The following is a 21893-nucleotide window of genomic DNA, read 5'->3' as shown; positions in this document are numbered from 1 at the left end:
ATGATCATAGGCATCTTACTGTGGACAAACAAGGAAATTAGAATAAATTAATGGCTTAATTAATAGACTGTATTCTACTGCCACTGCATGCGATAATTGTTACTACGATGCACACAAGTCCCTTGAAACCCATGGAAGTGGAATGTGATTCTAAAGCTCACAGAAGCAGAAACAGTGAATGTGTGCATATGGAGAAGTTTAACACAGCAAAAATTTAATGAGGCTACTAATTAGAAATTACTTATAGAAATCACAGCCCTGTTTTTCAGAGGCTAGAGGATGAGTTTGCATTTATAGAAGTAACAGCAATAAACTAAGCAGAAATTTTGCTTCCATTATAGTTGTTCAGAAAATGAGCAAATCTCATAGCTTCTGAATAAAGTTTCTGTTGATTTCATCTTCCCTGCTTAACTCCAGCATCAGACTATTAACCCTTGAAATAAAGTTTTTAGAAGTATTTTGTTGCTGCAGGAAATTGAAAAAAGAAACAAACAGCCTATGAAGAAGTCATAATGGTATAATTTTGGAAGCATTAGCTATAACTCACTGTTAACTTCTGAAGGAAAAAAACATTGTTGCTGCTTGATTTCCATGCACTGATAAAGAAATCAATATGACCACACAAATGATTGATATCATGAATACTCGAGTCATTGTAAATTCTGTTAAATCTGTTTTTTAAAATGTCAGCAATTCATCCTTTGCAGGAAGCTGCAACTTTTGCATTACATTTATCAACATCAATGTCACGCAAAACATATTTGCTACAAAAATCTCAAAGAGCTTATGGATAATTTTTATTTGTGTTTTCTTACTATACCAGCTCTTATTTAAAAAAACCTTACTGGAAGGATATCAGTATTCATTGCCTTAAATCAATGAATATTTAGGGAAGTTGTACTCAATGCATCAGTTTACGTATATAATTAAATACTAAACAAAGAGGAAGTACACAGCAAAAGTTGAAGTTGCAGTTCTGAGTAAGATTAGTCTCGAAATTAACGTCCAATTAGCCAACGGATGAGGATGTGCAAGCCCTTTGCAGGTCTCAAATGTCCTGTCAAATAGATGGCAGCATTCATCTCACTGAAACAGCAAGAATCACTTAAATGTAGAGAATGGATATGTGTTCTAAGCTGGCTTCTCTTCTTTGTCGTTACGATGTGAAGACCTGCCCTTTAATTTGCTTTTAATTTTTGCCTTTCCATGTAGAAGAATCTTTGGGTTTTGACTAATAAGCCTCCTTTTCTCAAGAGCTTATGTGCTAATTTGAGTCTTAAACCTGATTTCTGCTGAACTTGGTGAAAGCCAGCGAATGTTGTTTGGTTCACATCTGCCTTACTATGTGTCTTTGACTCTATGATACATGTTTTTTTTCCTGCTACCGATTCTGCCACCATTGGCTATTTCTAAGCTTCTGCAGCTTCTGGAGTTTGCTCACCTGGGTCTTTCTCAATGCAAAGGTTTGCAATAAACCAGTCCACGAAGAGGTATTGAAACTCCTTCTGATGATCCCACATTATGCCATTTTATCGGTTACTTTCATCTCATAAAATATTTATTGAGCTGAAAGTGGAAATGTAGTTAAAAATAATAAAGACGCAGCAGGACTCCACAATTTGGTTTTTTCTTTAGAAGGCTCATGTCATCATGCTTAGTACTTTTTTTCTGGGATGGAATCACTTTCTCAATCAGAAGGAGTCTTAGAGTAAAAGTTAGAATTTCTTACCTTGCTCAGATAGATATGTCTTCCCAGGATGGGCTTCTAATATAAAAGGTTTTTTGCTCTATCAGAGTCCTTGCTTCTTTTTATCTTTTTCTAAAATGTCCAAATTAACTAAAAAATTTACCAAAGTAACAATTGGATGCCATCATTTTCTTTCAGTATCTACTGCACCTTTTTACTGCAATATTGCGACTCTTGTGGGTGGCCCACAAACCCATAATACAAGCCTAAAGTCAAGGCAGACCAAGATACTGCCTACCTATCAATGAGGTCCTTGGGGACTCACTTTGAAATTAAACTAAAGTAATTTTCAATATGGAATCGTTTTATTGTGTGGGTGCATTTGCACATAAAGTTTACTTTGGGGTCTGAACAGCATATAAAGACTTGTGAGAGATAAATTAGACTAAGTAAAGCACTCATCATTAATCAGAGTACTAAACAAGCATGAGCGCTAGAGAATGAACACAGCTGCCGCTTCATTTATCTTGCTGTCAGAAGGTAACTCTCCTACAGAGAGAAGCTCAGAAGTGGTAGCTTTAGGGTCTTTTGTGTCTCTCAGCTTGCAGAGAATACATATGCTCATATATAATAAATACATATCTACATTACATACATATATGCTTTTATATTCACAGACAAATATATAAGCACATTTTTGTACTGGTGTGTGTATACTGATGTTTATGTTCTCAGTAGTGCTAAACTCCAGTTTGGAGCAGAGAGGTGAGAGATATGCCTGAGTTTTTTGATGAAAAAAAATGTATTACTTATTTTTTTTTTACTCTGAATTTTCTGAGTCAATAACAGAAACCTTGGCTACAGTCTTATTGTGGGGTTATCTTCAGTGATAACTTTCCTCAATTCGCTCCTTGTGAACATGTGATGTATATGAAGCTGATATGGTAAATCAGAGTGTCATCTTCCATTTCAGAGAGAGGATGCGATTCTGGAAGGCAACAGAACTTACTTTCTCATTTTCTTTGGGGAAAAAAAGAAAAACAGAAAAGCGAAGTACAAGTTACTGAAAGCCTCCAAGTGTTATTTTTATAGTAGCTGTTCTATGTCAAAGGATGTTTTGAAGACAAGCTAACAAACGGCTTGTCATATACTAAACTTATAGGGCAAAAGACTCTGGTGACTGGTCTTCCTTAGTCTGACCTTTTGCATGACAGCAATAAATCAGTGAGCCTTCCATGTCTCTTGTATTGTCCCAAGCTCTTGGGAAAAGGATGATTGAATAGGAAGAATTAGTGCTGCTGCATAGGATTTAGCATAATGGATAGATCATTAACCTTTTAAGTCTGGTATCCTGGCTTCCAAACTGGCCTACCATGGCTGCTTCAAGTAAGCAAAAATCTCCATACAATAGCAGGGTGGTTGGTGCAGAGAAGGGGAAAGATTTTGCCGAATGGAGTCATGAGAACGGGTTGTTGTGAGGCCCAGTGGCACTGCAGCCACAGTGGGACAGCGCTGTGAAGTACACAGGCCCCAGGAACACAGACAGGGACATGACATGTGTGTCCTCAGTGCAGTGACTTACTCCACACTGCATGACCAGAGCTATGCACTCACTGTGCCAGGGTTATGTTATCCCAGTGGCAGCTGGAGGCCAGGCAGAATACCCTCAGTACCTAGAATGTACTTGCTTCCCTGATTTAGGCAGCGACATCATGTCCTAGATGTATGTTAACAATGGAGTCCTATTACAATGAAATTCAGTGTTGAAAATGAAACAAAGCTTCTAGTCTCTTGTTGGATGTTTAGTGTGAAAGAGGCTGTGGAAAGGTACAGTTTCAATTCCATTTGATTTAAACTTACCTCATAGGATGTGTTTCAATACTTGAAAACGTATGTCAGAGGATTCAGCTTGACAGGGTTTTCTGCAAGAGAAAGCAGCTAGATGTAGACAAAGATCAGTGACACATAATCAGATCAACCTCAAAAGTACCAGCTAAGCATCTTCTTCATTTCTGGTAATTTTGATGAGCTCACACTGAAAATATGTCCATAATGTAAAGTCTATGAAAAAAGACTTTATGGTCCAGGAGCTTTAATTCATGTCTTAACAACACCCTACACTGGTCATTACAATGCTTTGTGTGTTGTCTTGCCATCTGCCTACAGAGAGAAATTACAGTCCCATCGCATTATGTTGTTGGGATCATGCTAAAATGCAAGAAAATATCTGAGAAGTTTTCTGCTTGGTTGATGCTCTGATATTTTTCAAATAATGATAAAGGTAGTAAGTGTGTCAGTTTGAGCTGACTTACACCTTACATCAGCAATGTCATGGAAATCTCATCATGATATTTTGTACTTCCTCCTTTCTTACTGCATGTTACTGACAAGCAGCAGTAGCACAAGACATCAGAGAAACAATCTGACTCTAAAGGAACTGAGAAGAGACATAAACTCAGTGGCACAAGACATCAGAGAAACAATCTGACTCTAAAGGAACAGAGAAGCGACATAAACTTGTTTCTAGGCACAGTGACACCTCTTTCCAGCAAACCAAATGGCAAAGTGGGGAATTTACGGGTGGACCAAAGCTGGAGACTGACTGCTGAGGCTGTCTACTTCAAAGGTGATCAAGTATCTAACCAGATAATTGGCTGCCTGAACTGTGTGCGTGTTCACAAAACCCTGTATAAAATCTCTAGGCATATATATGGAAAAGGTTTCTGTTTTAAAAATTGACTTTTTCATGTCTAGCCCTGCCTACCTTTATATGGCTCCCTGAACTTTGTTACCATCTAAGAGCAGGTATGCTGCCACTTGCCCATCACCTGACTAATCTCACCTCAAGAAACTTTCTGTTTCTGTACTATGTTCAATTCATGTCCTTACTGGTCTGGTTCTGCTGCTGCGGAAAAGTTTTTAGCAGTTTCACTAATAGTGTAAAGGCAAATTGTTTAAATAGCAGCAAGCATCACAAGCATCTGAGTTTCTACCAGTTATCTTCTGTCACTGGCATGTGTACTCATAGCATAACAGGTTTCACTCTTGGGAAATCAGATTTCTAGCTTCTACCTCTGTTTTTTGCACTGTTAATTTCGCTGTATCAGGGGAGGAATTGAGGACCTAAGCTTGTTCCATAAATGAAACTGGAAAAAAATCAGAGCGTAGACCTAGCTGTATGGGGAAACTTAAAATTCATAGATCACCCATGGAAACTTCCTTGTATGGGCAAGGTTTGAATGTCAAGAAACCAGAGGACTGCCACAATGTCACTTCCTGAGGTGTCCACCTTCAGAGGAAATGCCGAAGTTCAAGAGGAAAGTAAGGCTTTTTGCCTCTTCAGGTTTCTCTGGAAAGATCGTGTATACTGTATCTAATGGCTGGATTTGAAATGCTAATAGAATTTTCAAAGCACGTTCTCATTTTCAAGCATTCGAATGATACGTTTTTCAAGCTAACACATGTACCCTTAAAACAAATCACAAGATGTTCTGATGTGGTCTGTTTTGAGCAGTGGTGGGGTGGGTTGACTCCTCTGGAGACACCTGAACTCCTCTTGTCTGCTTTCTGCTGAGGGTTGCTAGTCAGCACATGGCTTGTGTAAGCCTTTATCTAAAAAAATCTTCGCTTTTGACAGGGCTCCATGGGGTAGGGAAACAAATAGGATTCACAGGTTGCAACATTCAGCATTCAACATTGTAATACTTAGTTTCTAGGCACTATGACTAGCACAGTGCAAAATCTCGGGTGAAGTGCCTGACTTGCTGGGGAGAAGTCTCACTGCTGTCATTGTCTCTTTCTTATTGCCATAGTCCCACACCGGAATTTTTCTGTGTCTTGCCTGTCTTGTGAATGTCTGTCGTGTCGACACTCCCTAACTGCTGCTTTCTTGCCTTGCCCTAGCCTTCCTAGCCTGCTGGAGAGCCTGTAGGCAGTCTGAAGCATTCCACGCATCAAGCTGTTGAAAGGGAAAGGTGACAGAGCAGTGCTTTCATCTCCCCTCTGTTTTTGGGGGACCAGGAGTCTATAGATACTGGATGAATGCTGCTGCTCCCCTACAGGTACAGCCTTTAGCACAGTCTGAGAGGAGCCTCTGCATTGCTGGCAGCTGTACAGCTCCTCAAGAGGTGAAGATGGCTATCACAAAAATCAGGCTGCTGGCACGGTGGTGTGTGCCAGGGGGCTGGCCCAGTCCCTACTGGGCTCCCCCAAGACAGGGGCAGCCCACTTACACAGTGGTTCAGTGCACTCCTCTGGGATGTGGGCAGTGGCATGTACAGAGAGGGAGGGTGAATTGGGCTGCAATAGCCAGCGTGTTGACTGGAATGGCTTTCTCTAGTCTTGCAGTAACATAAAACACAAAAATAATTACCAGTGCAAGGCAGTGCAGTGCTATGTGAGCACCAGAAGCACTGGACTGTGAAATAGCTTTTTTCAACTTCCTTGTTTATGACCAAGGAAGTTATAAGTATATTAAAGAAATACTGATTTAAACCTTCTCACCTCTGGTGTACTTTGAGTGTTTTACAGACCATGTTTGTTATTTTTCTTGTAAGTAAGCCATTTAATATTTGTATCTGTATTTATTCTGATAATTAACTGTTATGTCAGGACAGAGACGAGAATTATGCAGGAGACAGTGCTAGGGATGTGAAACTACACATAGAAAAAAATATTCCTTTTAGTATAGATATCCTTTATACCATAGATAATAATTCCACATGTAGTTCACTTCCAGAAAACATTTCCTCAGTAGGCACAACAGGCATTGCCTGCACTTTTTCTGTGGACTGAAAGCAGCAAGTTCCTTACAGAAGGAGTCAGAGCTCTTCTGTAGTCGTATGCTACAAGTACTGTGCAAGGTAACAGGGAATAACAACACTAATTTCACCTCAACATAAAGTTCATTACAGTCAAAAGTGTGGCTCCTTCATGAAATTCCCTTTGTACATAATAGTGGCATTAATAGGAATGTGTTTTTAAATTACAACAGAGGTTAAAAAGTCAGGATATAGCAGTGAGAAGTTGGCATTTTCTGCTGCAACACAGAACACACTATTTTTTGTTCAGTGAAAAAGTCTTGTTGCTTTTTTTGTTGTTTTCTTCCAAGTAGCAAAAAAAGGAATGGTCTTTAGTCACTCTAGGATTGACTGAGAGGAAGGAAAATCTTTTCTGTTGCTGAGCCAGCTGTTCTGTAACTTCTCACATCTTTTGAAGCACAGCTTGCCAGAATGGATATTTCCCCTAAAATAAGTTGGCACTTATGATCCCTGCTGACCTTTAACCGTTGAGACTGTTGACTGTGATGTAGGCTTAGCAAATCACTTAGTTCAAAGGGGATTGGCTGCCTGTATATCTTTACAAACACTTTTGAATATTTTTATAGACCAGATTAGAGCCCTTCCCTATTTCACATGGATCCTGCTAAGACAAATACATTAATTGGGCTTAAGGCACTCTGAAACTAGGGGTGTTTAGATTACTAACTCTGATTGAAGTCAGTAGTTTCTGAATAATGTGGTCTTCACAAGAACCTTACCTAGGAAAGATAAGCTCTGCTAGCTGCCTTGCTGTTTAAGTAACTGTGGTCTTTATGGTCCTACAAAACCATCCCATGTTTCAAACTTCCCTCATAGCCCAGAAGGAAGGTGCACCAAATAACTCTGCAGAAGTCTTCCAGCTTGTGCAACTGGTGGAACTGTGATTGGTCAACCTTGGTTCATGTCACCCTTTACCTCCCTACTACAACTATTCACTAGTTAGGATGAGTTGTAGCTCTCCAGCACTGAGACTGATTCTTGTGACTCCACAGATGAAAAGGCTTTATAAGTCCACACTTGAGGAAAAATTATTGTCATAATTCATTAGGGAGCAGTCAGTATTTTCTTATGAATGATCTAAGGCATTGCTGTGAAAACAAGAGAGGTTCCAATCGGTGATCAGATCACATCAGGAAAGAGAGATACCCAGTGATCATGCTCAAAATATATTTTCAGGCTGTCTTTTCTGAAAGGACTAGAGTTGTTAAAAATGTGATTCTGAGCTCTGCAGGCTGGGGATGTCCTGCCTGATTGCATGTCCCCATGTCCAAGGGGACTTTCAGTCCAGAGAGCTCATTCATTGCCACAGTTCTGTTAATTATTTTTTTCTGCATGGTCTTTTCCCTCTGAAAATGTCACGTCTCAGGGCACATCTTGTGCCTGAACTTCTTTTCCCAAGTATCAGTGGTATGGAAAAGATTATTCAACTGAATCATTCAGGAATAATTCTTTGGAAAACAAAGACCTTTTTGGCTGGATGAAAGCTCAGAGTTTGGAGGCCTCCAAATGCACAACTGCAGCTGTGTGGGGTGTAGGGCTTTCAGCTATGGATTCAGACAAGAAAGCAATTTGCTCTGCATCTCTGTTATCTAGACAAGACTTTTCACTATGCTAAGATGTGGAAACTACTTCATTGTTCCATATACCATGGTTAGAAGCATTGGAAGGATCCAGTGATGCAGTCTGGTTTTTTTTATTTTCTCAGTTTCCTTGTCCCTGTCCTCAGTCTGGGACTGAGGACCCTAGACTTGCTCTTCTCTTCAGCCATAGGGAGGAGAGTAGCAGAATAGCTGATGGTCACGAATGTGATTAAGGCATTGCATTACTTCTGTCTTGCCACAGTATGTCAGTATAATCCCGTATATGGTTCAGCCAGACTTCTTTTTATAGTTCCCTGATTTATTTAGAAAATACTGCCTTGGGATTTGGAATTTTGCCCTTCTTTTCAGCTTTTTTCTTTTTTTTTTTCAATCTGTGAAGTAACAGCTGCATGAACCAAGTAGAGATGAACAAATGTGCCCTTTTTATGCTTTTATTTAAAAAAATAGAGTGCAAGTATTCATGAAAGCCTCAGTTCTGAAATGTACTTTTCCAGGACCAGCTCATGACAAGCTAGATACACTTAGCAAATAAAAAGAAATTATACCTATGACTGTGGATAGAATTTTTTCTTTGTATTATTTAAATTGAGATTCTCTTTACCAAGTAATTCTGATTATTCTATGGCCATAAAACATTCATATCTTGTGTTTTTATGCAGACCATGGCTAAAATGCTGTCTCTAAGCAAGTGAACAGATGACCTGTGTCATTGTGTGAAGTTAGCCTTCAGACTGTGAAAACTGGTTCTGATTTTTGCACAGCCTATAGCAAGCAAAGAGTCTGTCTCTACTTCTGCTTCACAGCCTCTCCAAATAACTGTGATACCACCCCAGACTTATGGTCATCCATACCCATTATGTCCAGTACCACTCAGCAGTACTTGCTCAATCCTTGCCTAAAACCACGAGTAAAGTTCTTGAGAGGGTTAAGTATGCAGCCTCCTGAGTAATGACAGCAAATGCAAAAAGGCCAAGAGGGAATAGTGAACTTCTCATTCTTTTCTTCTACTTTGCCAGCAAGGAACTGTAAATAGTTCTGGGGAATTCTGTGTTCTCCATCTCCTAAGGATGTCATAGGATTTGAACCCACTGGACTGGCTGGCTTTCTCTTGTTGAGCTTGTCCATGTTGTTCTTCAGCTAATAGAAATGCTGTGAGGCTGGAAGGGACATAATCTGCAAAAGTGCCTCAAAACTTGCTTCTACTTAATAAATATTATTATTCATACAGTATATTCAATAATACAAGCAGCTAGTTTCTCTGTTCTGTTGTGCCTGCCTGCAGGTTGCTAACTGCATAATTCAGACAAGTAATTGGAAATCTCACAGCCTGGAAAATTAAGGACACAGGGTTGTTGCCACAGAGAAAACAATCTTGTTTTGGTTTTTTCACTTGAAAAACATAATGTTATGAAAGATATTTTAATAAGTGATATTTTTTCCCCTCAGTAAAATTCCAGTTTTTCATTAGGAATGTTTATACTATTCACATGCACTGTGAGGGCTTAAGAGAAATCAGCTGAAGCTTCTCCGCTATTCACTTTGCCCTCCCCTGTTTGTCTTATTTCTCCAACTTATCCCATAATGTGACTGGCTATTGTTGTACCTTGAAAGGTCATGTTTCTTGCCACAGATCACCAGGTGTTGGCTTCACCAATGCTCAGCTCTTTTGTTTGGTCATATTGATGGCCTCACTCTGAAATGTTACTTTTCCTACTTCATCTGGAAGTAGCAGAATATTTTTTGTTGTAATGGTTGGTCATCGTAAAATCAACAGCATAATGTTTCTTTAGATGGTTAATGGTAATATGAGTTGGTGCTTTCCTCCGTCTTTAATATACAGCAGGCATGAAATTTATGGAAAAAACCTTTTCCCAGCCAAAGCCATTTTGGCCAGCTTTTCTTCAATGCATCACAGATACTGTGTTTTCATACACTAAAAGGATCTCACAGCTGCAGTTCATCTTGCTTGTTTGTGGCTCTGGTTCTTTTTTGAGGTCATAGCACAGCCTGTAGAGCAAGGAGGCGTATACCTTGAACATGTGGAATAATAGAGCTCCCTCTGCCCCCCAGTTGTACTTCCTAGTTCTGGGGATGTGCTGCTCAGCTCTTCTCACTGCTTATGCTTTATCCTAGCCTCTTTCATTTGAAAACTTAAGCACTCAAAGTACATTACACTTTATGTCATTGTGTGTCCAGTTATTTCTAGAAATCTATCTTTTTGTGGCAAACACCATTAACTGGCAAGAGATAATGGCCTTGTGTGCTCAGGGACAGCATAATGATGCAGCTTGTGCAGCTGAAAGGATTTAAGTTATTTAGTATTTTTGTGTACTTTTAGCATAATTTTTCATGGTATTTATGAGAGTGGAGCAATATTTCAGTGAGTGAGAAAATCAGCTTCAAGGCAGTATTCAGAATGAATGTGCAAAAAGCAGTACCAAACTGGGATCTCATTAAATTTCTGTAGTCACTTCACATTCACTTTTCAGAGTTTCACTCATCCTACTCCATTTTCCACAGGATCATTCAAATTTAAAAATAATAATTCAAGCATAAATGTAATCATTCAAGGCAAGGAGAAGGCCTTTGGCATTAGAAAGACTACTGTGCCTGAGGCACTCTGCAACTCCATTGTACACATCAACGTTTTCTCATCTGTGTTTCACCCCAATAACCAGGTTTTCTCTTTGTATTTATTAATGTAACCCTACAAATCATATACATATAATTTCAGGGTCCAGCTTATACCTGGTAAATATCCTATTAGTACATTACAGTAGTATTTCAGTAACTGGGATAGAGCTTCAGTCACCCAAGCATAGATGGTGAGTGTATAACTGTGGGATGTCCCGTCATGACTTCAGCTGCCACCCTCAGGATGTGAGGGTCTCATGTGGATCCTTCGCTGTATCTGCCAAACATGCATGGATTTCTCAGCCTGGCTTTTCCCTTCTCGGTGATGGCTTTTCACCCTCTGAGGTTGCTGCTGAAATAGCTGAAATGGTCTCTCTGATCAGAACACATCAGTATTGTGTCCTTATAGGTGTATCTTCTCCTTGACTATGGACACATATGAAATACTTTTGCTCCACAGAAGTATATGGCTCCCTTTCTGAGGCAGAAACTGCTTAATGTCTGTGTTGTTGGCCGAATCACTTTGCTCCTATTTTGAATGCTTGTTGCTCTAATGCTGCAAGTTCTCTGCTTCCCAGCCCCTCGACGTGTGCACTTTGTCTTCTTGCCTTTTCTGCCTTTCCCAGCAGTTTCTTTCCCAGGTTTGTCTCTCTGATTCTCATTCCACTCAGGGCATGCTTAGTGACTTCACAGACCCTCTGAAACTGTTTAAGTTTGATTTAACAAAGACAACCCTATTGCTTGGGTTTTTTTCTGATATCTTTTAGGAGCTTTACTGTTTCAAGTATAAGATTTTATATTTAGATGTTAGCCTAGAAACAAGGCCTTAGCCCAGTCCTATAACAACCATGTGCCTGTCAGCTATTAAACCCGGTGTCTCATAACAAGCAATGTTAAAGAAATACTCATCTGTTGTTAGAAAATGAAAAACTATTTCTTGGAGATTTGTATGATTTCTCACTCCCCCAAAAAGAAAAAAAAGTATCAGAATGACAGTGCCTGAAATGAATTAATTAATGACAATTTTGTTGCTCTTTTGTAGATATAGAAATTAGCACAATGGCTCTTCATTGTCATCCTGTTCCTGTGTTTAAAAGAGTCTTATCTTCCAGCATGATACCACTGGGCTGCATTTTGTCCTTTTTGAGGGTATTTAGGCAACTCAGCATCAAATCCCCACTGCCTTAGAAAAGAGCACAATGTTTAAAATTTAGGACTATCTTCAGTATTTACCTCAGATGATGGAGCTTTTTCAAGTATTCCCTTTCTGAACTTTCCTTGTAAGCACCAAGGCTCAAGCCTCTCATTTTTCCTCATCTCAAGCCAAAATTCTGGCAGCAATGACCCCTTGAACTGGGCCTTCAGCAGACTAAACACATAAGACTTACAATAAAACAGTCAGTTACTTCATCATTTGGGGAATTACATTTTAAAGGTTTTTTTTTTCCTTGGAAAACTTTTATAAAAGATTCTGAAAACAAGTTGCAAAGGAGACTGTAGCTTTCCTAGCAGTGAACACCGATGTCTTTTCTTTCCCTCCCCTTCTCCAAAGAAGTACTCTTGTTTTGTGTCTTGTGTCCTTTGTGACAAACTAACACTCAGGAGTTTGGGGTGCTTTTTTTTTTTTTTTATCAGCCAGATTTTACAGATTAATATCTTTGTAGCAAACATTGAAATCCATAGAAAACCCCACCTATTTATGATTAATTCTCTGCAGGCTGGAATACTTGATAACATCTAATAGATCTGTGGCAAAAGCCAACACCATTTCACAACAGAGCCCCACCCCTGGGCCATGAAGTGGTTCTTAGCAGAGATCAAGTCATGCAAGTAAATAAACCCCAAGTTCACATCTGATTAAAGCAGATATACGGGAGGTGTGAACAAGACTGGCCAGATGCTACATCATATGATAAACATCAAGGATCATGGCATCATATAAAAATGGGCATTTATATGGTACAGCTGGCTATGCATAATCTTCTCCTAATTTATAAGGCTGGAGCATCTGGTCCATTGCTGTTTCTCTATCAGCTTTTCTGGAGCCCTGTTCTTGAATTTCTGGTAGCTGAATACCGCTCTTGTGAGTGCCAGCGGAATGGGAAGATAAAGGCATTTATAGTAGGAGATAAGCACTTATTCCATCCAACAGATAAGATAATGTTCAAATACCGTCATGAAAGAAAGAAGGGTAGACCCTTGTGGGATGGGCTCCACTTCACAACAAAGTCCATAACCTCAAACTCTCAAACACATAGTATTTATTTCTCATTAGAGGGACCCCCGGCCGTGATACAGGGACCCAGCCAGATGAGGCTATTGTGACAGGCAGACATCCCTCAGCAAAGTGGCAAGTGAGAACTTACAGAATAGATTGCACAAGTCCTAAGTCCTGCTTTCGTTACACTGTTTGGTCTTCCCCACCCAGTGCCATACCCCGAAAAGTCAGCATTTATTTATCTCTTTTCTGAAACAGAAGCTGGCGCTTGGGTAGAAAATGTCTCCTCTGTAGGTGACTAAAAAAACAAGAGAAGGGTGTTTTCAGCTGGGCCTTGCAAACTTTTAGCCAGAAGGAGCCAAGCCAACGATGTGAAAGCATCCTGAACTGAATGGTGTACATGCTCATGAACCACTGCAGAGCTGTGTGTCAATCCAGGCAGTTCTGGAGATGGTCTGCTTGTGCCCATGAAGAGAAAGAGAAAGGAGAGGTAGAGCTCACTTTTCCAGGTATTTCCAAACTGACTTGCCTGCAGGAAAGTCCCAGCTGTAATTAAGAGAACTCTTTCTCCATTCCACCCTCATGGAGTCATAAATAGCAGTGCAGCATACAGTCTAAGGCACAATAAGTTATTAAAAGTTACAGCATTGCCAAGGCTATCTAGAAGCTGTGGGTGCAGATCCTTCAGCCTTTGTGGACTAAAAATACAGCACCAAGCCCTTCCCTGGTAAAATTACATGTCAGAACAGCACTGAAAGGAAATTTGCATTTCAAATGGAAAGGGAAAATTTGCTTTTGCAGAACATCATGGGGCTGGCAATGATAAATCAGGGTACTGTCAGAATGGAAGTGAGTTCCTGCAACTCTTGCACTGCTTTCCGTAAGCCTGTGTTGTTGCTGAGGAAGTGAAATCTGGTTAGCAACACAACTGTGCAAGACTTCTTCAGATCTTTTATTGTTTTTCTCAGTATGCATGCTGCATATTTTCATAAGTTAATAAAATTGAAAAACTTTCAGATTTCAAATGTCCCTGTGGCTCTGCTGCTTCTTCTTTTCTTTTTTTTTTTCCTTTTTTTTTTTTTTTCTTTTTTTTTTTTTAATGTTTTCTTTAAAAGAGTTTCACCCTCTGCATCTGACAAAGGTACAGTATTTGGCATTGTCTTCTCTGGCTAGGGTTAGTAGATGTTACTTTAACAACACTTTATCTTTGTGTAACAGTGGCAACATGAGCCGCACTAAGGAAAGAAGTGAATTCGAGAAAGAACTTGAATTACTACAGATATTATTTTCAGGCTGTGATGACCCACAAATGGATGAAGTCACCACTGCTGAAATATAAGACAGGCTATTTCTTAATAGTTTGCCTGGTCAGTTTTATTGTTGTTCTGGCCAGTGCAAGAGGGGCAGCAGGGCAGTGCTTGATCTGAGGCTTGTCTTGGCGCTAGGTATTGTACAGAGATTTAATAAGACTCACGTCCTAAAAAAACTTATCTAAATAAAGAAACTGTGGGATATGGGTGGGGAAAGCAACTGGAAGAACTGGGAAAGGAGTGAAAAGAGGAAGTGTGGTGAAAGAAACCTGGGGTTACGGACTAGATATATGGACATGGCTAGATGTCTGCAAACTTAGTCATTCAAATATATAATGTATTAAAATCAGGTGGTGGAAATATTTTTTTATGGAATGACCTCTTTCATTTTGGTAAAGGCAAGTATGATGAGCATTCACTTCCTTAAGCACAGCCTCTTCCCAAACACCTACTGCCAGCACCCTCATGCGTTTGTCAGCTGTGATGCCTCCAGCTGAGGTGTTAGTGACAGACCATGAAAAATGCTTTGGATGTGGCTTAAGAGAACTCAAGCTCAGTTACTTAAACTGAATCGATTCACCTTTGTGTATGTGATTTAAGGGAAAAGTAGATAGTGATTATGTAGCAGGGAGATCCAGTATTCCCAGGGCTTGCTTTGCCCTTTTGTTTCTGCTCCAATCTCTCCTCCTCTCATTTCATCTGCAGTAAGAGAATGTAGTTAAGTACTAATATTGTCATTGTCCTTGTGGTACCTGCCTTTGAGATATTTATATGCATTGATAAGATCCCCTCTCAGTCTTCTTTTCTCTAGGCTAAACAGGCCCAGCTCCCTCAGTCTCTCCTCCAAAGAGAGATGCTCCAGATCCCTAATCATCTTTATGGTTCTCCGCTGGACCGTCTCCAGCAGCTCCTTGTCTTTCTTATACTGAGGAGCCCAGAACTGGACAAACTACTCCAGATGGGGCCTCACTAGGGCTGAGTAGAGAGGGAGGATCACCTCCCTCAACTTGCTGGCCACACTCTTCCCGATGCACCCAGGACACCATTGGCCCTCCTGGCCACAAGGGCACACTGCTGGCTCATGGTCAACCTGTCATCCACCAATACTCCCAGGTCCTTCTCAGCAGAGCTGATCTCTAGTAGGTCAGCCCCCAACCTGTACTGGTACTTGGGGTTATTCCTCCCCAGGTGCAGTTCCCTACACTTGCCCTTGTTGAACCTCACTGGGTTTCTCTGTCCAATTTCCCATCCTATCAAGGTCCCACTGAATGGCAGCACAACCTTCAGGTGAATCAACCAGTCCCCCCAGTTTTGTATCATCAGCAAACTTGCTGAGAGTCTCTTCCTTTTAATTGTCTTTCATCAAGTGAAAGAAAGGATCTTTCCTGTTTTCGTTTAAATGAGTTCCTGGCTAATCACATACTGTTTTCACTGACAGAAATGTCATGTTGAGGGTACTAGGAAGACACTGTGAGCACGGGCATACTCCTGTACTGTACATTTCTTATTTTAAAGAGAGGACACTTTTTACATATTCTGTTGCAACCGTAGTTCTAGAAGACATAAAATATCTGAAACTTCTGTTTTATAAATTGTATTTTAATTCCAAGGCTTAAAATAGAAAAACCCTAGAAGGAATCTTAAGGATATTTCCACAAATGCTTTTTGCATGTTTTTTTCTTTTATATTACAAGACTGTTTCCTTTGAAAATGCAAATATATACCATCATAAATTGTAATATAGGACATACAAACAATCCTTGACCTTCATGTAGCATAAAATGATTGCGAGGAATCAAATAATTTAATGCAGCAAAGGTTAGTTTAAAAAGTGTCCAAGTATGTATTCCAGACATAGACAACAGATGTTGATTTACAGCTGGATCTGTGATGGAAAGCATCTTCTGCCATTATCCCTGTAATTGGGAAGAGAAAGATAATTGCTGCTGGAGTGAGCATTTAAGCTGGGTGTTATTAAACTGAACTGACACTGAATACATGCCATTCTCCTGCATTCCTCCTGCACCTCTGCAGGTTGTTTGGAAATCCAGCTCTAACCTGAGCTTCTAGCTCTTTACAGTACTGGGAAGGTGAGCAAAACTGCAGGAATGTCCCCTAGAAATGGGCTCCCTCCTTAGCCTAAATCCACTGACCAAGACTCAAGAGAGATCAATGTTATGCATCATATTATGAAGCTGAAGAAAGGAAAACTTTTATAGTTAGGGTAGAACAATTAGGGTAGAACAGAAGCCCAGGTTCAAACTCTGACGCTTTTTCAGTTTCCCCCTAGAAAGGGCCCAGATATGAGCTTGCTAGGGCCAATTCCAGTGAAGTCAGCTGTGGGCTAAGTCTTTGTACACTCTGTGCCTTTGCACCTGCAAGACAGGATTGATGGTAAATCTCTTTGCTGGGCATATAATACTTGAAGATAGTCTAGTGATTGAGGTAAGTAAAAAAACCAAATTTTCAGACCAGCTAATGGAGCTAACTCTTGCATTTTGGCCCACAGGAACTTATGAAATTTGATAACTGATTTATTTTTTAAAAAATTACACTGAAGAGTGGCTACAAAAAGGGGACAGGCATATTTTAATTAATCCATCAGATCAATTCCTGAACAGAATTGAGATGCAGAGCTTGCAGGAGAACTGCATGTTAAAAAGGTTGGAGATAACTTATTTTCCTAATTAATTCTTACTTGACAGAAAAAAAAATGAAAGTAATACTATTTATAACTGTTTAAAGAAAGGCATGGAGATAATTTTGAGGACAGTGCCAGCATGCAAATAATTTTCTATCCCATTCTTCTAACCTCCTTGGCCTTATCATCCTTACCTGGTGTGCAACTAACCGAGATTATGTAAGAATTCTAGCTAATATTGTCATATGGGATGGCAGTTTCTATGCCACACTTTATTTTCTCCTTTTGGAGAGCATCTGCCTTTGTGATCTTGACTTCCAGAGTCATCTCCAGTTTCAGCTAGTGACTTACCTGTCAGTGCAGCACAGTGCATTGCCTGCTGCTGTAGGCACTGCTGCGGTCCAGTATGGGCACGTAGGTTTTAGCCACAATGCAGTAGCTGACTCCAGGCCTCAAATCTTTTATTTTAATAACCTTGTCTTTTCCTTCATACACCAGGACTCTGTGTTGCTTCACACACGGTGGAGAAAAAAGAGCCAGTCAAGCACATTTCTCTAGCAAATGTATTTGTGAGTAAAGTTTAACAACAGAGGGTGTAGAACAGCATGAGGACTTACACAGAGTCCACAGCATTAATAATTTATTTATGATTTTAAAAGAAAATTCTGCCTCTCCCCTCAAATTCCCCTCCTGTCTCAATTTTTTAATATATACCTTAGAGTATGAAATACTAAGTTGATGACAAATAATACAGGGAGGATTTACAACTCAGCTCAAACAAATTTTATTCCTGAAAAATAAGCCTACATTGTTTACAAATGCCTGTGCAGTCATCAATGCTCTCACAATCCCAGAAGACTATTTCAGCTGTAAAACAAGAATGGTGTGCCCATACTTTCCTGGCTTTTCAATGGTAAAGGGTTCATATTTGAATATACACTTACCTCATCTAGCAAGTTGTTAATTATGAAGACTTGATACACCAGATCATAATAATTTGTCATTGGTATCTTGCTGCCTTTCTTCCTTTTATATGGAGAATGGGGAGGCTGGAGCTTTACTACAATGGATTTGTTGCTATGAACCACAGTTACTATTGGAGGTCCTATTGTAGCTAAGGAAAAAACCCAAAGCTATAAACACAACTCTAGTTTATTAATAATATTTCATAGAATGCAATTTGAATCCATTCAACAAATTATCATATTTCCAACAATATATTATTCTGTATTTACTGTTAAAGAGTCACTTTATAAATTCTTCCTTCTTGGTGGTTATTGCTTGGTTATTGCTATTTCAGGGGTGACATTTCCTGTGTTTGTAAATCTAACTTTGAACCAAACTTTTTGAAATCTCTTAGAGCTGTTGCTGTGTGCTGCCTAGTCAAGCAGCTGCCCCATACATCTCTTTAGGAGGAGGAGGTGGCACAGGACAAGATGGGCTATTGCTGCTGCAAGGTACTTCTTTATATCAAAGCTTGTGGTTTCATTTGTGCCGGAGGCTCAAGGTGGTTTGCACTGCAGAGCTGTGAAGTCACCCACGTTGACAATTCAATTTTGCATTGACCAGTGAGGGAAAATTGGTTAATTCATAGGGAACTTTTGGGTAGGTAGACTGGTACTGTTCAGTGTTTGGACAGCTCTCCATTTCTAACATCCTGTGGCATTATAATGACAGAACTAACTAAAAGCTTGGCACATGTCTGTTCTATGTCCTTTGCTGAAGTGAGGAAAACACACAAATGTGAGGAGAATAGTGGCCACACAGCACTCAGCTCTCTTTTTGCCCCAAGACGGGAATGTTTCCTTTTTTCCATCTCATATCCTGTCCTTCTAGCAGCTTGAAAACTGGCTGAAAATAATTAATGTAGTTCCATGCCCTGAGGAAGAGGGCAATGTGAATTAAAGGGAGCTGGGCACTTTTGATCTCCTAACTATTGGTAAGTGCCCGTTTAGCCATAATTGGTTGGCTTTCAAGTGTGGGAAAAATTATTTTAGTATAACACTTCACCTGGGAGCAATTGACTTAAAACTTCTTTACGTACAGCTTTGTAGCTAGAAAAGGATGCTTGCAAATTGTGAGCAGAAATTATGCATTCCATGCCTTAGAAGATCAAATTCCTTTCTGAGAGACCCATATGTTTGCACTTACTTTCTCGCCAGGGAGTGAATCTGCAGCTGAGGCTCCAGTTGGAATAGACACCAGCCAATGCAGCTTTCACTCTTCCATAGTAAGGCTCCCGGATGTCAGAGGTCTCATGTGTTAGGTCACAGACATGGCTTTGAATTCCCCAGCAGTCATGTTTGTTTTGCCATGTGGTCTGCCCATAACTATGGAGAAAGAGAAGGAAGGATGTAAACTTTAGCTATCACCAACTGGGTCCATGCAGATTGTTAGTCCTCTGTTTTACTTCAGTGTCACTGACACCGGTGGAAATTTACTGCTTTCAATTTGATGACAGAGAAGGTTGATTTCATGGGCATTTGGGAGCTACAGGTTTTCATTTTTTCTGAAAGATACCTAAAGCAGAGACATGGGTCACCAGCCCTGTAGGAAGCCACCTCTTACTTGCCCTGTGGAAGAGGCAGGCAAGCTTTGGCTTAGCCAGTGTGTTCAACAATGAGCAGAATACCAGATTTCACCAGGTAATTTCTCAAGGGCAATGATGATTTCAGGCACTCACCAGGTGCACCAGGGATGGGAGCAGACCCTGAGGACCAGCCCCTAGTGTTGCCTCAAGCTTGCCATCCAAGGCACCCTGAGACACTGTCGTGGGCAAGGTGGGCCACTGAAACACCTTTAATGTCCTATTGCAGAAGAACTTCACCTAGCCAGACATGCTTCTGGCAGGCTGTTGGACCCAGTGACCTTCAGAGGTCCCCTGCAACCTACATTTTTCTTCAACTCTGTGGTGCAATGAGGATACAGAGCATATTCCTGGAGGTGCTTGTTCCTTGTCTGCCTCATGCTGCTTGGCTGCACCTTATGGGATATTAATTGATAAGTGCAGTGACAACTGAGAGCTGGCAGCCAAGCGGGACATGGCTGTTCCCCAGGTATGAGGAGAATATCCCATGTCACCTGAGAAATCCTTTTGATGTGGTCAGCAGGGATAGGCCCTGGCACAGTGGGAGGCTGGAGTTCCCCGGGTACTTACACTTTATACTGCACAAAGTAGAGTGTGTCTCTTGCCTCTCTGGCCCACCCAGGCTGCCAATGCAAAGTGCTGTTGAAGTTTAACGAACGAAACTCTACCTTCTGTGGCTTAATCGAGTCTTGCAGGTCTTGGTTTTCCATAAGTGAAAGTGCTGCAAATAATATGGAATGATAACATAACGTGTTTGTCCCAGACACGCTCCTCTGTATTGAAATCATGGGGGTATTGCCATAGACCATTTGGTTTCGTGACTAGCAGACCACAAAGGGAAATTAAATCTCCTGGATGTCACGATCAAAACGTTCCAAGTCATGAGATCTAGTAGTTAAAGAACAAGTACATTTAGTACTATGAAAGGAACACTTTTATGTGGACTGTCTGGGTGGGGTTTTTTTGGTGGTGTTTTTTTTTTTTTTGTTTGGTTGTTTGTTTGTGTTTTTTTAAATTTTTGTGGGTTTTTTTCCTTAGTGAGTTAACTGCTGTGTAAGATGCCTCATGCACATCCCAGGAAACAAATCCTTTGGATCTATTCACAGAGTCTGCAGTAAGCAGCCCATTCAGTAGTTAAAAGTCAAATGCTCTTTCCTCTGTGTTCAGCTTTAACCTGAAGAGATTATAGCTCTTTTAACTGTCGCCACAGTTGCATTTACCAGCTCTTGCCTAATAAACAATAACCTGAGATTCACCGCTTTTCCTGTCTGCACTACTGGAAAAGCTGTCTGACAGTTTTTAAGGTCATCTGTTTTCAAACTGCAATATTACTGACAGAACCAGTTAAAAACCTCTCTGAAACATCCAAATTCTAGTATTTTTCTGGGTTTTGCAACCTAGATGACAGCAGCTTTTTCCCTGGCATATCACAAAATCTGGTAAGACTTGTACTGGCTGAACTGAAAATGGTAATACAGCCATGAAAAAATCTAACGGGTAACATGCTTGTTTTATCTGTATTTCAGAACCTTGACAGATATAATAACAGACTAATTTGAAAGTGACCAGACTTTTAAAACCCAGCAAAAGATCCAGAGATTTCTTGACTCATCCAGAGATTCAAAAACAGGACCTGCCCCCTCCCCACATAGGAAAAGAGCAAAAAGCCCTTACTTACAAGTTATCTCATCCTGAAGCAGGTGCATCAGTAAGCAGAGGAAGGAAAGCATGATCCTCCTCATGCTTAGAAGAGCAGCTCCATGACTGAAAAGCACCTCTCTTCCTCTTGGGCATGTCTTATGAGGAAGTAATTGTTAACCACTCCAGACTTCCCCTCAGTGGTTTCCCAAATTCCCCGGTTTGGTTTAATTTAGCTGGAAAACATATGAGTTGCTCTAAATTAAAAATGAGCAATTGTTCTTACTTGGCAGCTGTGGTCACACTGAAGTTTGGAACTAATTATGAAGCAAACCATCATAAATAAGGTCCTTTTTTAAAGACACTAATTCCCAAATGATGTCTGTCAGTATTGTTTTATCCCATAAATTTATCACAGAAGCTTGCTTGCTTGCCATCCTTTTTATCAATTAAATTATTCATCTATTTATTTATTTATTTATTTATTTATTTATATTTCAGCTCACTAGTTGCTCACAGCTGAAGAACACAAGAAATTTTGCTGCAAACATATAAAAGACCTACCTGAGGGTTGTCCTCTGGTTTGATGGACTGTCTCTGGGTCAAATGCAAGAGACAGAGTTTGCAGGTGTGTTCACAGCAGGACATCATCTAGGAGTGTATCATTAGAAGAATGAGGGGCTGTGAAATTGCTGCTGGCTGTTGGGCAGCACGTTCACACCACATGGGCTGCTGGACAGATGATGGGAGGCTGCGA

General features: G+C 40.3%; 1 protein-coding gene across 1 annotated transcript; it reads right to left on the bottom strand.

The window, feature by feature from the left end:
- Positions 1-11534: 11534 nt before the first annotated feature.
- On the bottom strand, positions 11535-21293 carry IL22RA2 (interleukin 22 receptor subunit alpha 2). Its single transcript, XM_051792626.1, is given in 7 exon segments — positions 11535-16186; positions 17263-17421; positions 17856-18025; positions 19063-19241; positions 20069-20219; positions 21177-21252; positions 21254-21293. Coding segments are annotated over 6 exon segments (771 nt in total). The 5' UTR covers position 21293; the 3' UTR covers positions 11535-16186; positions 17263-17265.
- Between the last annotated feature and the right edge of the window lie 600 nt (positions 21294-21893).

The sequence above is a fragment of the Manacus candei genome, unplaced genomic scaffold (assembly GCF_025592945.1).
Source record: "Manacus candei isolate 608988 ecotype Guabito, Panama unplaced genomic scaffold, ASM2559294v1 h1tg000034l, whole genome shotgun sequence".
In the NCBI taxonomy this organism is placed as follows: Eukaryota; Metazoa; Chordata; class Aves; order Passeriformes; family Pipridae; genus Manacus; species Manacus candei.
Note: the sequence above shows the minus strand (reverse complement) of the source record. Positions and strands in the feature narration are given on the sequence as shown.